The following is a 14,562-nucleotide window of genomic DNA, read 5'->3' on the forward strand; positions in this document are numbered from 1 at the left end:
GGAGCCACACAGTGCAGGGCCCTTTAAGGCTTGGGGTTTTGAATCCCAGCTGAGTGCCTGGGAAGTGAGGGAGAACTGTGAAGCAGGGCAAGCCGCCTGCCCCAGTGAGGGCTGCCTGAATAGCATGGTTTGAGATAACTGTTCAGTGGAGGAGAGATTGGGGTGTCGCCATTTTCCCCCCAACACCAATATGGTGGGACTTCAGAGAGCAGCACAGCAGCCCCCAGTGGAGGCAGACCCGCTTACACCAAACCCCGCCCCTCCGTACCTGGTAAGTGTTTATCTACTGGAGCCAGACTTACTGACTCAAGGCAGCCAGCCTCTCCTCCAGACCAGCACAACCACAGGTCCCAGGCACCAACAGACAACTATTTGTTTCTTTTCTTTTCTTTTCTCTTCCTTTCTTTCTTTTCTTTTCTTTTTCTTTCTTCACTCTTCTTTTTTTTCTTTGGGAATCAGGCTCATAGTTTCTTATTTTTTTTAATTTTTTAATGTTTATTTATTTTTGAGAGACAGAGACACAAAGCACAAGCAGGGGTGAGCAGAGAGAGAGGGAGACACAGAATCCGAAGCAGGCTCCAGGCTCTGAGCTGTCAGCACAGACCCCAACAAGGGCCTAGAACCCACAAACTGGGATCACGACCTGAGCCAAAGTCAGACTCTCAACTGACAGCCTCCCAGGCGCCCTTGATTTGTTTTTGATCAAATTATAAATACATAATTTTTTGACCATTTTTATTCTCTTCTTTTTCCACCTATTCTCTTTCTTCTTCTTTATTTTCCTGTCTCTTTCTCTGGATTTAGCCTTACAGTTTTTTTATTCTCTTTTTGGTTTTCTTTTCTCTCTTTTCATGTTTCTCTTTTTGTGGGATAAGGCTCCCCATTGCTTTCCTTATTTTCCCCCAGGGTTACTTCCATGAACAAATCAAAGCACACCACCCCCACTACAAGCAAGGAGGAACTCTGCAGAGAACTGACCAGTGGGATAGAGCAGCGAAAATGCAACAACAGAATGCATCCCACATATATCAAAAACACCTCCTGAAGCACCAGGCCCTGGACAGTGTATGACCCCTTTTTTTTTTTTTTAATTTTTTTTTCAACGTTTATTTATTTTTGGGACAGAGAGAGACAGAGCATGAACGGGGGAGGGGCAGAGAGAGAGGGAGACACAGAATCAGAAACAGGCTCCAGGCTCTGAGGCATCAGCCCAGAGCCTGACGCGGGGCTCGAACTCCTGGACCGCGAGATCATGACCTGGCTGAAGTTGGACGCTTAACCGACTGCACCACCCAGGCGCCCCTGACCCCTTTTTAATACAGTAGTACTTACAGGTGCAGGAAACATAACAAGCCTTCAAAACATGCAAAAACCAGAAACTTAGCCAAAATGACAAAACTGAGGAATCCTCCCCAAAAGCCAAGAAGAAATCACAGCCAGGAAATTGCTCAAAACAGATGTAAATAATACATCTGAACAAGAATTTATAATAATAGTCCTAAGACTAATAGCTGGGCTTGAAAAAAACATAGAAGACACCAGAGAAACTCTTCCTGCAGTAATCAAAGACCTAAGATCTAGTCAGAATGAATTTAAAAATGTTATAACTGAGATGCAAAATAAACTAGAAACAGTGACAGCAAGGATGGAAGAAGCAGAGGAAAGAATAGGTGAAGTAGAAGATAAAAATTATAGAAAATAATGAAGCTGAAAAAAAGAGGGAAACAAAATTACGAGATCACTAGGGGAGAATTAGAGAACTAAGTGATTCCATGAAACAAAACAGTATCTGTATCATAAGAATTCCAGAAGAAGAAGAGTGAGAGAAAGGGGCAGAAGGTTTATTTGAACAAATTATAGTTAAGAATTTCCCTAAACTGGGGAAGAAAACAGGCATCCAGTCCAAGAGGGACAGAGAACTCCCTTCAAAATCAACAAAAAACGAGTCAACACCATGACATATCATAGTGAAACTGGCAAAATACAGATAAAGAGAGAATTCTGAAAGCAGTTAGGGACAAACGGGCCTTAACCTACAAGAGTAGACACATAAGGTAAGTAGCAGACCTGTCCACTGAAACTTGGCTGGCCAGAGGGAGTGGCAGGAAATATTCAAAGTGCTGAATAGAAAAAAATATACAGCCAAGAATTTTTTATCCAGCAAGGCTATCATTCAAAATAGAAGGAGAAATAAAGACATTCCCAGACAGACAAAAACTAAAGGAGTTCATGACCACTAAACCAGCCCTGCAAGAGACCCTAAGGGGGACTCTGAGTGGAAAGCAACAAAGACTACAAAGGACCAGAGAACTTCACAACAAACATGAAATCTACAGATAACACAATAGCGCTAAATTCATATCTTTCAATAACCAGTCTGAATGTAAATGGACTAAATGTCGCAATCAAAAGACATAGAGTATCAGAATAGATTAAAAAAAAAAAAACAAGATCCATCTCTATGCTGCCTACCAGAGACTCATTTTAGACCTGAGGACACCTGCAGATTAAGAGTAAGGAGATGGAGAACCATCTATCATGCTAATGGATGTCAAAAGAAAGCCAGAGTAGCCATACTATCTTCAGACAAACTAGATTTTAGGACAAAGACTGTAACAAGAGATGAAGAAGGGCATCATAACATAATGAAGGGGTCTATCCATCAAGAAGAGCCAACAATTATAAATATTTATGCCCCCAACATGAAAGGCCCCAAATATATAAACCAGTTAATCACAAACATAAGCAAACCTATTGATAATAATACCATAATTGTAGGAGACTTTAATACTCCACTTACAACAATGGACAGATCATCTAAGCAGAAAATCAAAAAGGAAACAACAGGTCTGAATGACACATTGGACCAGATGGACTTAACAGATATATTCAGAACATTCATCCTAAAGCAACAGAATACATCTCTGCTGTCAGCACAGAACCTGCTTCGGATCCTCTGTCTCCCCTCTCTCTCTCCTTCTCTCTCAAAAATAAATAAATGAACATTCTAAAGCAGCAGAATATACATTATTCTTGAGTACACATGGAACAGTCTCCAAAATAGATCACATAATAGGTCACAAAACAGCCCCCAAAGGTACAAAAAGATTGAGATCATACCATGCATATTTTAAGATCACAACACTCGGGCGCCTGGGTGGCGCGGTCGGTTAAGCGTCCGACTTCAGCCAGGTCACGATCTCGCAGTCCGTGAGTTCGAGCCCCACATCGGGCTCTGGGCTGATGGCTCAGAGCCTGGAGCCTGTTTCCGATTCTGTGTCTCCCTCTCTCTCTGCCCCTCCCCCGTTCATGCTCTGTCTCTCTCTGTCCCAAAAATAAATTAAAAACGTTGAAAAAAAATTAAAAAAAAAAAAAAGATCACAACACTATGAGACTTGAAATTAATCACAAGAAAAACTTTTAAAAGCCCCCCAATACATTGAGGCTAAAGTACATCCTACTAAAGGGGTGCTTGGGTGGCTCAGTCCGTTGAGCATCCGACTTCGGCTCAGGTCATGATCTCACGGTCCATGAGTTTGGACCCCACATCGGGCTCTGTGCTGACAGCTCAGAGCCTGGAGCCTGCTTCAGATTCTGTGTCTCCCTCTCTCTCTGCCCCTCCCCCATACGTGCTCTGTTTCTCTCTGCCTCTCAAAAATAAAGAAAACTAATTTAAAAAGAACATCCTACTAAAGAATGAATGGGTTAATCAAGAAATTAAAGAAGAAATTTTAAAAATACATAAAAGCAAATGAAAATGAAAACACGACAGTCCAAACCCTTTGGGATGCAGCAAAGGCAGTCCTAAGAGGATGATTCAGGCAAGAAAGTTCCCAAATACACAACCTGACCTTAGACCTAAAGGAGCTAGAAAAGGAACAGCAAGTAAAGCCCAAAGCCAACAGAAGAAGGGAAGTAAGACAAATTAGAGCAGAAATTGGGGCACCTGGGTGGCTCAGTTGGTTAAGCGTGCGACTTGAGCTCAGGTCATGATCTCACAGCCCATGAGTTCAAGTCCTGTGTCGGGCTCTATGCTAACAGCTCAGAGCCTGGAAACTGCTTCAGATTCTGTGTCTCCCTCTCTCTGTCCCTTCCCCGCTTGTGTTCTGTCTGTCTCTCTCTCAAAAATAAACATTAAAAAAAATTTTTAAATAGCAACAACAACAAAAAAGATTAGAGCAGAAATAAGTGATATAGAATCCAAAAAAAAAACAAAACAAAACAGTAGAGCTGGTTTTTAAACTAAGAGCTGGTTTTTTGAAATAATAAACAAAATCGATAAACCCGTAGACAGACTTCTCAAAAAGAAAAGAGGACTCAAATAGATAAAATCACAAATGAAAGAGGAGAGATCACAACCAACGCCATAGAAATACAATTATAAGAGAATACTATGAAAAATTATATAGCAACAAACTGGATAATCTGGAAGAAATAACAAATTTCTAGACACTCACACACTACCAAAACTCAAACAAAGAGAAATAGAACATTTGAACGGACCTGTAACTAGCAAAGAAATTGAGTTGGTTATCAAAAATCTCCCAACAAATAAGAGTCCTACGCCAGATGGCTTCCCAGAGGAATTCTACCAGATATTTAAAGTATAGTTACTATCTATTCTTCTCAAACTGTTCCAAAAAATAGAAACTGAAGGAAAGCCTCCAGACTCATTCTATGAAGCCAGCATTACTTTGATTCCAAAACCAGACAAAGACTCCACTAAAGAGGAGAATTACAGGCCAATATCCTTGATGAATATGGATGCAAAAATTCTTAACAAGATACTAGCAAATCAAATTCAACAGTACATTAAAAAAATTATTCACCATGATCAAGTGGTCATTCCTGGGCTGCAGGGCTGGTTCAATATTCACAAATCAATCAACATAATACATCACGTTAATAGAAGAAAGGATAAGAACCATATCATCCTGTCAATAGATGCAGAAAAACCATTTGACAAAATACAACATCGCTTTTGATAAAAACCCTCAAGAAAGTTGGGATAGAAGGAACATACCTTAACATCATAAAAGTCATATATGAAGGGCCCACAGCTAATACCATCCTCAATGGGGAAAAACTGAGAGCTTTCCCCCTGAGATTAGGAACACAACAGGGATGTCCACTTTCACCACTGTTGTTTAACATAGTGTTGGAAGTCCTAGCCTCAGCAATCAGAAAACAAAATGAAAAAAAAAAAAAGGCAACCAAACTGGCAAAGAAGAAGTCAAACTTTCACTCTTCACAGATGATATGATGTTTGACATGGAAAACCCAAAGACTCCACCAGAAGAAAAAAAAAACTGCTAGAGCTGATACATGAATTCAGCAAAGTTGCAGGATATAAAATCAATGTACAGAAATTAGTTGCATTTCTATACACCAATAATGAAGCAACAGAAAGAGATATCAAGGAATTGGTCCCATTTACAATTGCACCAAAACCCATAAAATACCTAGGAATAAACCTAACCAAAGATGTAAAAGATCTGTATGCTGAAAACTATTGAAAGTTTATGAAAGAAATTGAGGAAGACACAAAGAAATGGAAAAACATTCCATGCTCATGGATTGGAAGAACAAATATTGTTAAAATATCGTTACTACCCAAAGCAATCTACACATTCAATGAGACCCCTCTCAAAATAACACCAGCATTCTTCACAGAGCTAGAAAAAACAATCCTAATATTTGTATGGAACCACAAAAAGACTCTAAATAGCCAAAGTAATGTTGAAAAAGAAAACCAAAGCTGGTGGCATCACAATTTGGGACTTCAAGCTGTATTACAAAGCTGTAATCATCAAGACAGTATGGGTATTGGCACAAAAACAGATATATAGATCAGTGGAATAGAATAGAGAACCCAGAAATGGATCCACAAATATATGGCCAACTAATCTTTGATAAAGCAGGAAAGAGTGTCCAATGGAAAAAAGACGGTCTCTTTAGCAAATGGTGTAGGGAGAACTGGACAGCAACATGCAGAAAACTGAGAAACTATACCACTTTCTTACACCATACACAAAAATAAATTAAAAAATTAATGAAAGACCTAAATATGAGGCAAGAAACCATCAAAATCCTACAGAAGAAAATAGGCAGCAACCTCTTTGGCCTTAGCTGCAGCAACTTCTTAACTTGATATGTCTCCAGAGGCAAGGAAAATAAAAGCAAAAATGAACTATTGGGACCTCACCAAGATATGCTTCTGCACAGCAAAGGAAACAATCAACAAAACTAAAAGACAACTGACACAGAATGGGAGAAGATATTTGAAAATGACCTATCAGATAAAGGGTTAGTATCCAAAATCCATAAAGAACTTACCAAACTCAACACCTGAAGAATAAATAACCCAGTGAAGAAATGAGCAGAAGACATGAACAGACACTTTTCCAAAGAAGATATCCAGATGGCAAACAGACACATGAAAAGATGCTCAACATCACTCATCATCAGGAAAATACAAATCAAAACAACAATGAGATACCACCTCACACCGGTCAGAATGGCTAAAATTAACAACTCAGGACACACCAGTGAGGATGTGGAGAAGGGGGAACACTTTTGCACTGTTGGTGGGAATGCAAACTGGCACAGCCACTCTGGAAAACAGTACGGAGGTTCCTCAAAAAAAAAAATTAAAAATAGAAGTACCCTACAACCTAGCTATTGTACTACTCAGAATTTATACAAAGGATACAAAAATGCTGATTTGAAGGGACACATGCACCCCAATGTTTATAGCAGTGATATCAACAATAGCCAAATTATGGAAAGAGCCCAAATATCCAACAACAGTTGAATGGATTAAGAAGATGTGGTATATGTAGGGGCACTGGGGGGGCTCAGTTGGTTAAGCGTCTGACTTCAGCTCAGGTCATGATCTCATAGCTTGTGAGTTCAAGTCCCGTGTCGGACTCTATGCTGACAGCTCAGAGCCTGGAGCCTGTTTCAGATTCTGTGTCTCCCTCCCTCTGCCCCTTCTCCACTCATGCTCTGTCTCTGTCTGCCACTCAAAAATGAATAAATGTTAAAAAAAAAATTTAAGTATCTAGGAATTAACCTATCAAAAAAAAAAGGCATTAGATCTATATGGAATTTTTTTTTTAATTTTAGCAAAAGATATATCCAACATAAAGAAGAACTTGAATAGATGGATAAATTAATAACATTCCAATAAAAATTCCAGAAAGGCTTTTTGAAGACCTAGACAAATATACTATAAAATGCATACGGAAGGGAAGCCTGGCTGGCTCAGTCAGTGGAGCATATGACTCTTGATCTAGGGGTCGTGAGTTGAAGTCCCATGTTGGGTGTAGAGATTACTTAAAAACAATCTTAAAAAAATAATAAAAATGACTTGGGCTCAGGTCATGATCTTGAGGTTCGCAGTTTGAGCCCCGCATCGGGCTCTGTGCTGACAGCTCAGAGCCTGGAGCTTGCTTTGGATTCTGTGTCTCCCTTTCTCTCTGCCCCTCCCCTGCTCACGCTTTGTCTCTGTCTCTGTCTCTCTCTCTCAAAAATAAATAAACATTAAAAAAATAAAATAAAACCCAGCAATTGCACTACTAGGTATTTATCCAAGGGATACAGGTGTGCTGTTTCGAAGGGACACATGCACCCCAATGTTCATAGCAGCGCTATCAACAATAGTCAAAGTATGGAAAGAACCCAAATATCCATCAATGGATGAATGGATAAAGATGTGGTATATATATATACAATGGAGTATTACTCGGCAATCAAAAAGAATGAAATCTTGCCATTTGCAACTACGTGGATGGAACTGGAGGGTATTAGGCTAAGCAAAATTAGCCTGTCAGAGAAAGACAAATATCATATGACTTCACTCACATAAGGACTTTAAGAGACAAAACAGATGAACATAAGGGAAGTGAAGGAAAAATAATATAGGAACAGGGAGGGGGACAAAACATAAAGACTCTTAAATATGGAGAACAAACTGAGGGTTGCTGGAGGGGTGGTGGGAGGGGGGATGGGCTAAATGGGTAAGGGGCACTAAGGAATCTACTCCTGAAATCATTATTGCACTATATGCTAACTAATTTAGATGTAAATTTAGAAAATAAAAATTTAAAAATAAATAAATGAATAATTTTTAAAAATAACATAATTAAAGACAATAATAAAATGTATATGGAAGAAAGAGGGTCTACTAATAACCTCCAGGACACAGTGTGGATGCTGTTGTCCTCAGAATAATTTTGAGAAGAACTTCAAAGAGGAATTCTCACCCTACCAGATACATACTATATCTTTATAAAGACATATTTACAAAGCCGTGGTATTTTTTAAAAAATCACAATCTGGAATTGGCTCATGAACAAACAAAAATATTTGGAGATATAAATAATTGGAAAAAGATCTTTACATCAAAAATTGATAAGGGATTAATTTATAGAACTCCTGCATATCACAGGTGAGGTACAGGCTCCAGACAGGATTTCAAGTCTTTGCTCAAGTTGGAATATCAAACACTCAACAGAAGTGAGCTGAGCCCAGAGTCCGCATGCGCCACTGGTCAAACTTTTTTTTAATGTTACTTATTTTTGAAAGAGAAAGAGAGAGAGAGAGCGCGACCGTGGGAGGGACAAAGAGTGAGGGGGACAGAATCGGAAGTGGGCTCCAGCCTCCGAGCTGTCAGCACAGAGCCCAGCACAGGGCTCAAACTCACAAACCATGAGATCATGACCTGAGTTGAGGTTGGACCCTCAACCGACTGAGCCACCCAGGAGCCCCTCCACTCGTCAAACTTAGCAACCCGAGAAGCCAGGTCTGAAATTTAACTAGAAAGAAAGAGGCATACATTTCAAAAGAAATGTATTGTTAGTTATTGGACACATAATTCGGACATAATAAAAATATTATGACATGGGGATATTACAGTTAAGGAAATTGACGCTCATAGAAAGTAGTTTGTGCCAAGTCACATAGCAAGCAGAGTCTGAGCACTGGATCTCTTGTGGGTAATTAATATATTGCATGTTGTCCATCGTATACTGTTCCCTTCCTCTCCCCTCTCCTCTCCTCTCCTCCCCCCAACTCCCTGCCCTGCAAGACTGAATACAAAATTCTTCCAGGGAATTGCCCTCTCTGGGGCCATCACCCTTGCCACACTCACCCTCTGGGATGCTTTGGAAGGCTGTGGTGTCCTTGTCCATGGTATTATAGGTGGGGAACCCCAGCGAGAACTGGCCTGTCTCAGTGCCAACCATCTCATCCCAGCTCCCCAGATTCTTGTCCAAGGGTATGGCATGGATGCTATTGTCCTCAAAATAATCCTGCTGGCTGCTCAGTGTCAGGGTAGAGGTGTCACTGAAGATGAGGCTGGAACCCAGGCTGAGAGTCTCATTGGAGCCCAAGATCAGAGTCATACACGAGGGTGGAGAAAGGGTGGAGCTGGGTCCACGGGTGCTGGAATGCAAGCTGTTACTATTGCTGGAGCCAGGAATCAGGGTCAAGCATGAGGCTTGAGTGGTGGTCATGTTCAGGTCAGACCTGAGATTGTTATTTGAAGCCACATTGATGGTTCCCTTGGAACTCGTGTTCCAGGCTGTACCCAAAACTCCTTTTGAGACAGACCCAGAGCTGTTATGTGAAACCACAGTGATGGTCGCGGCATCTGGGATCAGGGTCCCACAAGAACCTGGACCCACATTGAGGTACAGCTTGGAGGTGTTTCTTGAGCCCACACTGTGTAGCTGGTTGGAGTCAGAGTCCAGAGAAGAATTTGAGGTTGGAATAAGGAGAGCTTTTGAGCTTGACCTACAGACACAGTGGCCCACCACCAGGGCTTCTCTTGAACAGGGCCTTAGAAATGGGTTTGCATCAGTCCTGGAAGGACTGGAGTTACTCTGACCCACATCAAAAATCTTGCTTGAGAGAGAGTTGAAAGCCTCCTCAGAACTGAGCCCAGAGTGCTTCCCTGAGCTCAGATCTTGGGCCTCAGTAGAGCTGGGGCTCAGCACAAGGTTTGGGGCTGGACCCAGGGCCCCTTGTGAGTCAGGCCTTGAGACGTGATTTGAATTCAGGCCCAGGGCTTCACCAGAGTGGGAAGTGGTGATCTGGAGGGGGACTGGGGGCACAGTCTGGCTGTCACCAGGCCTGGGGGTGTTACCAGACACCAGGCCAGGGGCCTCCTCTGAGACAGGACTCAGAGTTGAATTGAGGTCTGGAACAAGATCTGAGCCAGGATTCAAGGGTGGGTTCAAGAGAGGAACAAGGCCCATGTCTGTGTGGGGCCCAGAGATAGTGCTGGAGCCTGAATCTGGGGCCTCTGCCAGGCTGAGACTGGGAGTCATGTTCGAGCTTTCACAGAGGACCAGATTAGCCCCTGGGCTCAGAGCCATGCCTGGTCTGGAGGTCTCTCAATGCCACTGCCCCTTCTCTCCAAAAGCCAACTGTTGAACTCTCTACAGTTCTCCTAAGAGGAAGAAAAGCAAATTCAGCCACACTTCACCTTTTAAGCCATGCTTAAAACCTTCCCACGGCTCCCCACTATCCTTAGGATGAAGGCCCTTGTGTGATTTCCCAGGTCCTTGTGACCATGCCCAGTCCACCTTTACAGCCCCATCTACACAGCTCTCCCCCTCGTGCTCTCAGTGCCAGCTGTATCCCCTGGGTTTCTCTGACCACACCTGCTTCCTCTCAGCTATGGGCCCTTAACAAATACAGTTCCCTTGGCTCGGAACCTCGTGTCACTGTCCTTTCCCAAGCACACTCCTCCCAGCAAAATATTCACCCTACTTTATTCCAATGACCCATTTAGTGTTCTAGCCTGTGCTAGAGGTGGCAAGGACTGTGCTTCCCTTAGTCCCTGGGACATCCCCAGCATCTAGCACAGTGCCAGGTATAGAGTAGAAGTCCACAAATACTAGACAAATGAGGCCTCACTCACCAAAGGTAGAAAAGGGGAAGGAGGAGCCTCCTTACAGGTTACCCTACTTCCAGCCTAAATTTCTAGAACTACTCTGCAAATGGCTGTGACACTAGATTCCCAAAACGGCCCTGGTAGAGCTGCCCACTGCCATTGACAGTTTGCCTGTTCTGGGTGAGGCAGGCCACATGGAGGAGAACCCGGGACAATCCTCAAAACCACAGCCTGCCTCACCCCAGCAATCGGCCTGCCAGGTGAGCTCCCCGGTGCCCCCACCCTACCCCACTTCCACACTTGGGCTCCTCTCCCTGTGGGACTCACTGGGACAGCTCACCTGCATTCATGGTGTTCTTAAGCAGGAGTGGACCCCTGGGAGGAGACACAGAAGAAGACTGAGTCAGGTGAAATATGTTTTCTCAATGCTTACTGAGAAAAGTCTACAAGCCAGCCATGACTCCTGCTAACCAAATGCTGCCCCCCCGCCCCGCCTCAACACACACACAGAGTCCTGGAAGTTAGATACTATTGTTCCATTACATACTTAAGGAAGTGGAGGTCAAGGAGAGGAAGGCCACCCATCCTACTGGCCCTCAGGGAAGCCAAGACCATCTCTTTAGGCCACCCATCTACCTAAACTCCTCCATGGCTTTCCATCGTCTTCAGGACAGCATCTCCAATCCTCAGCAGGACCTAAAAGGCCCTTCTGTGTCTGGCCTTAACTCCCCTTTAACCCTTCTTGCCCCTCCAACTCCCTTCCCCATTCCATTCCACCACCCTTCAACTCTTCTGTGTGTCTCCAAAGAGCCAGGCTCCCGGGTTAGGTCTGGGCCTTCCAAAGGTTGGGCGTACCCTTCTCCAGACTCCTTCCCCTGGCCAGCACCTGTGGCTTCACCCTTCAAATTTCAGCTTAAGAGCCTTCTAGGTCCCCCAGACAGGTGAGGTCCACTTGTAAGTTCTCATGGTATCTGGTCCACTTCCCCCGTCACACACGTTTCCCCACTAGGCAGCAAGATCTCTAAGAGTCTAACACAGCCCCTGGCACACAGTCACTGTTCAATGAATAAGTTTGTTACTTCATCTCGTTATTTCTTCTTTACTCGCTCATTTATTCTTTCACTTGCTCATTTTGTCACTTACTCATTTCCTATTCACTCATACACTAACCCATTCACGAAATCATTTACTCACTCTACAAATTTTGCTGTGCATCTATCGCTTGGCTTTGAAAAGACCAGAGATTTGGAGTCAGATGGTTCTGGGTTCATCTTCTTACTAGTCTGAGTGAACTTGGGCAAGAGACTTTCCCCCTCTGGCCCTCATCCTGCTATTCTCTAACATGGAAAGTGTAAAGCCTGCCACCTAGAGTGGTTATAGTTTCAGTGCCTGGCACAGAACATATGGCCTGAAACATACTACCTGAAATTTAAAAATCCAGAACTCCTTGCTTGTACAGTCTTTTACTAAGGGTACTGCACTTAAGTTTGTGTTCACACTTTTGTCTTCTTTTACTTAAAGAAGAGCCTTAAAAAAAATCTTCAGGTTCTGGAACACCTGGGCGGCTCAGTCAGTTAAGTGTCTGACTTCAGCTCAGGTCATGATCTCATAGTCCGTGAGTTCGAGCCCCACGTCAGGCTCTGTGCTGACAGCTCAGAGCCTGGAGACTGTTTCGGATTCTGTGTCTCCCTCTCTCTCTGCCCCTCCCCTGCTCATGTTCTGTATCTCTCTGTCTCAAAAATAAATAAAAACATTAAAAAACATTTTTTTTTAAATCTTCAGGTTCCAAAAACCCTAGATCTTCCCTTCGTCACCCCTCCCACCTGTGTGCATGCTGTGTGTGTGTGTATGCACACACGCGTGCTTGCAAACACACACACACACACACACACACACACACATACCATAGTTATCAAAGACAGGCATTTTCAACCTGGAAAAATATGCATCAAGTGCAGCGTATGACGCTGTGAGTAGGATTTTGGAAGGCCTGAGTGGTTTGGGCTGTGGAAAAGAGTAACCTCTACCTCCCTGACACAGCAGATGCCCCAGTGACTGGGGCAGCCCATGCCTCACCCTCCACCAAAGGGACGTTGTGCATTGGGAAGAGTGGGATTCTTGGGGCTTTGATGGGACACAGGGAGTCAAAGGAGCTCACTACTGACTCAACAGCCACAGGCTACCTATTGGCCTTTGCTTCCAAGCCTTGGGCCCCAAGTAGGGAGTGCAGAGAACAGCCATAAAACAGCTAGCAAATCCTGTCCAAGACTGAGAGAATCATTGACTGATTCCCATCCTTTCTCACTGAACCCTTCCAGGACTTGAACAAGGGTTGGTGGAGCCCTCAGGAGGTGTAACTATCAGTGAATCTTCCAGCTCCTCATTCAGAACACGTTTATTAGATGCATGGGCCTGGAATATGTTAGGCAATCATGAGTATGCACTCACACACATACATGTGCACACACACACACATCTGATATTGGAACACCTCACACCTAGAGAATACAAAACAGAGCCTGCTATCTTTCTCCTAAATCAGACCTTCCTAGTCTCTTCCATTTCCAGGAACTGGCACTACCACAGCCAGAAATGATATCATCCTTCACTACTCTCTCATTTGCTGTACCCAATTTTGGCCAAGTTCTGCCAATTCTGGCTCCAGAAAAGTTCCCAAATACCATCCCATATCTCCATCTCCACTGCCAGACCCTAGTGCAGCTTCCATTGCTTAAGTCTGGGTCTTGGAATTGCACTTGAAACAAGGGTTCCTGTGTCTAAGGACTGCTCCCAACAAACCATTATCCAAACTGAGCTAAATTATCTTTAAAAGTGCACTCAAGAGTGACCTGAGGTGATCTCTGAAAATGGTTCACTATTCACTTGGTCCAGAAAACTCAACAAAATCATATAAATCAGGAGGTTGAAATCGTGTTCACTTTAAGAACATACATGAAACTACTCATACCATCAAGGTATGCATATCCAAAAAGCCACCAAGTATCTGAAAGATGTCACTTTGTAGAAGCAATGTGTGCCATTCTGTAACTACAGTCGTGGAATTAGTAGGTGTGCCCAGGCCAAATAGTGGGGCTGGACACAGGGTCGGTGGCCCAAAGGGTGCTGAATTTTTACTGCACACACTTAAAAATGCAGAAAGTAATGCTGAACTTAAGGGTTTAGAGGCAGATTCTCTCAGCGTTGAGCACATCCAGGTGAACAAAGCCCGCAAGATATGTCATAGAACTTACAGGTCTCACTGTTGGATTAATCCATACATGAGTGCTCCCTGCCACCCTGAGATGATCCTGAATGAAAAAGAGCAGATTATTCCTAAACCAGAAGAGGAAGTCGCACAGAAGAAAAAGATATCCCAGAAGAAACTGAAGAAACAAAAACTTATGGCCCGGAAGTAAATTCTGCATAAAATAAATGCAAATAAAAGTAAAAAAACCAAAAAACAAAAAACAAAACTTCATTCAACAGTGTGGTACTGACATAAGGATAGACATACAGACAAATGGAATAGAATTGAGAGTCCAGAAATAAATCCATGCATTTATGGTCAATTAATGTTTTTAAGTTTGTTCATTTATTTTGAAAGAGAGAGAAACAGACAGACAGAACAAGTGGGGGAGGGGCAGAGGGAGGGGGATAGA

General features: G+C 43.0%; 1 protein-coding gene and 1 pseudogene across 1 annotated transcript in view; one reads left to right on the plus strand and one right to left on the minus strand.

Annotated features, from left to right (window-relative positions):
* The window catches only part of MROH7 (maestro heat like repeat family member 7), a 50,106-nt gene extending 39,724 nt beyond the window's left edge, over positions 1-10,382 (minus strand). The window contains exon 1 of the mRNA XM_047085920.1: positions 9,155-10,382. Coding sequence (XP_046941876.1) covers positions 9,155-10,382 — 1,228 coding nt within the window. The remainder of the gene's footprint in view (positions 1-9,154) is intronic.
* Positions 10,383-13,770: 3,388 nt separating this feature from the next.
* On the plus strand, positions 13,771-14,319 carry LOC124516517 (60S ribosomal protein L17-like; annotated as a pseudogene).
* The last annotated feature ends 243 nt before the right edge of the window (positions 14,320-14,562 follow it).

Source organism: Lynx rufus, unplaced genomic scaffold (assembly GCF_022079265.1).
Source record: "Lynx rufus isolate CCGP_SWC_20201006 ecotype Redwood Valley unplaced genomic scaffold, mLynRuf1.p SCAF_2, whole genome shotgun sequence".
Taxonomy (NCBI): Eukaryota; Metazoa; Chordata; class Mammalia; order Carnivora; family Felidae; genus Lynx; species Lynx rufus.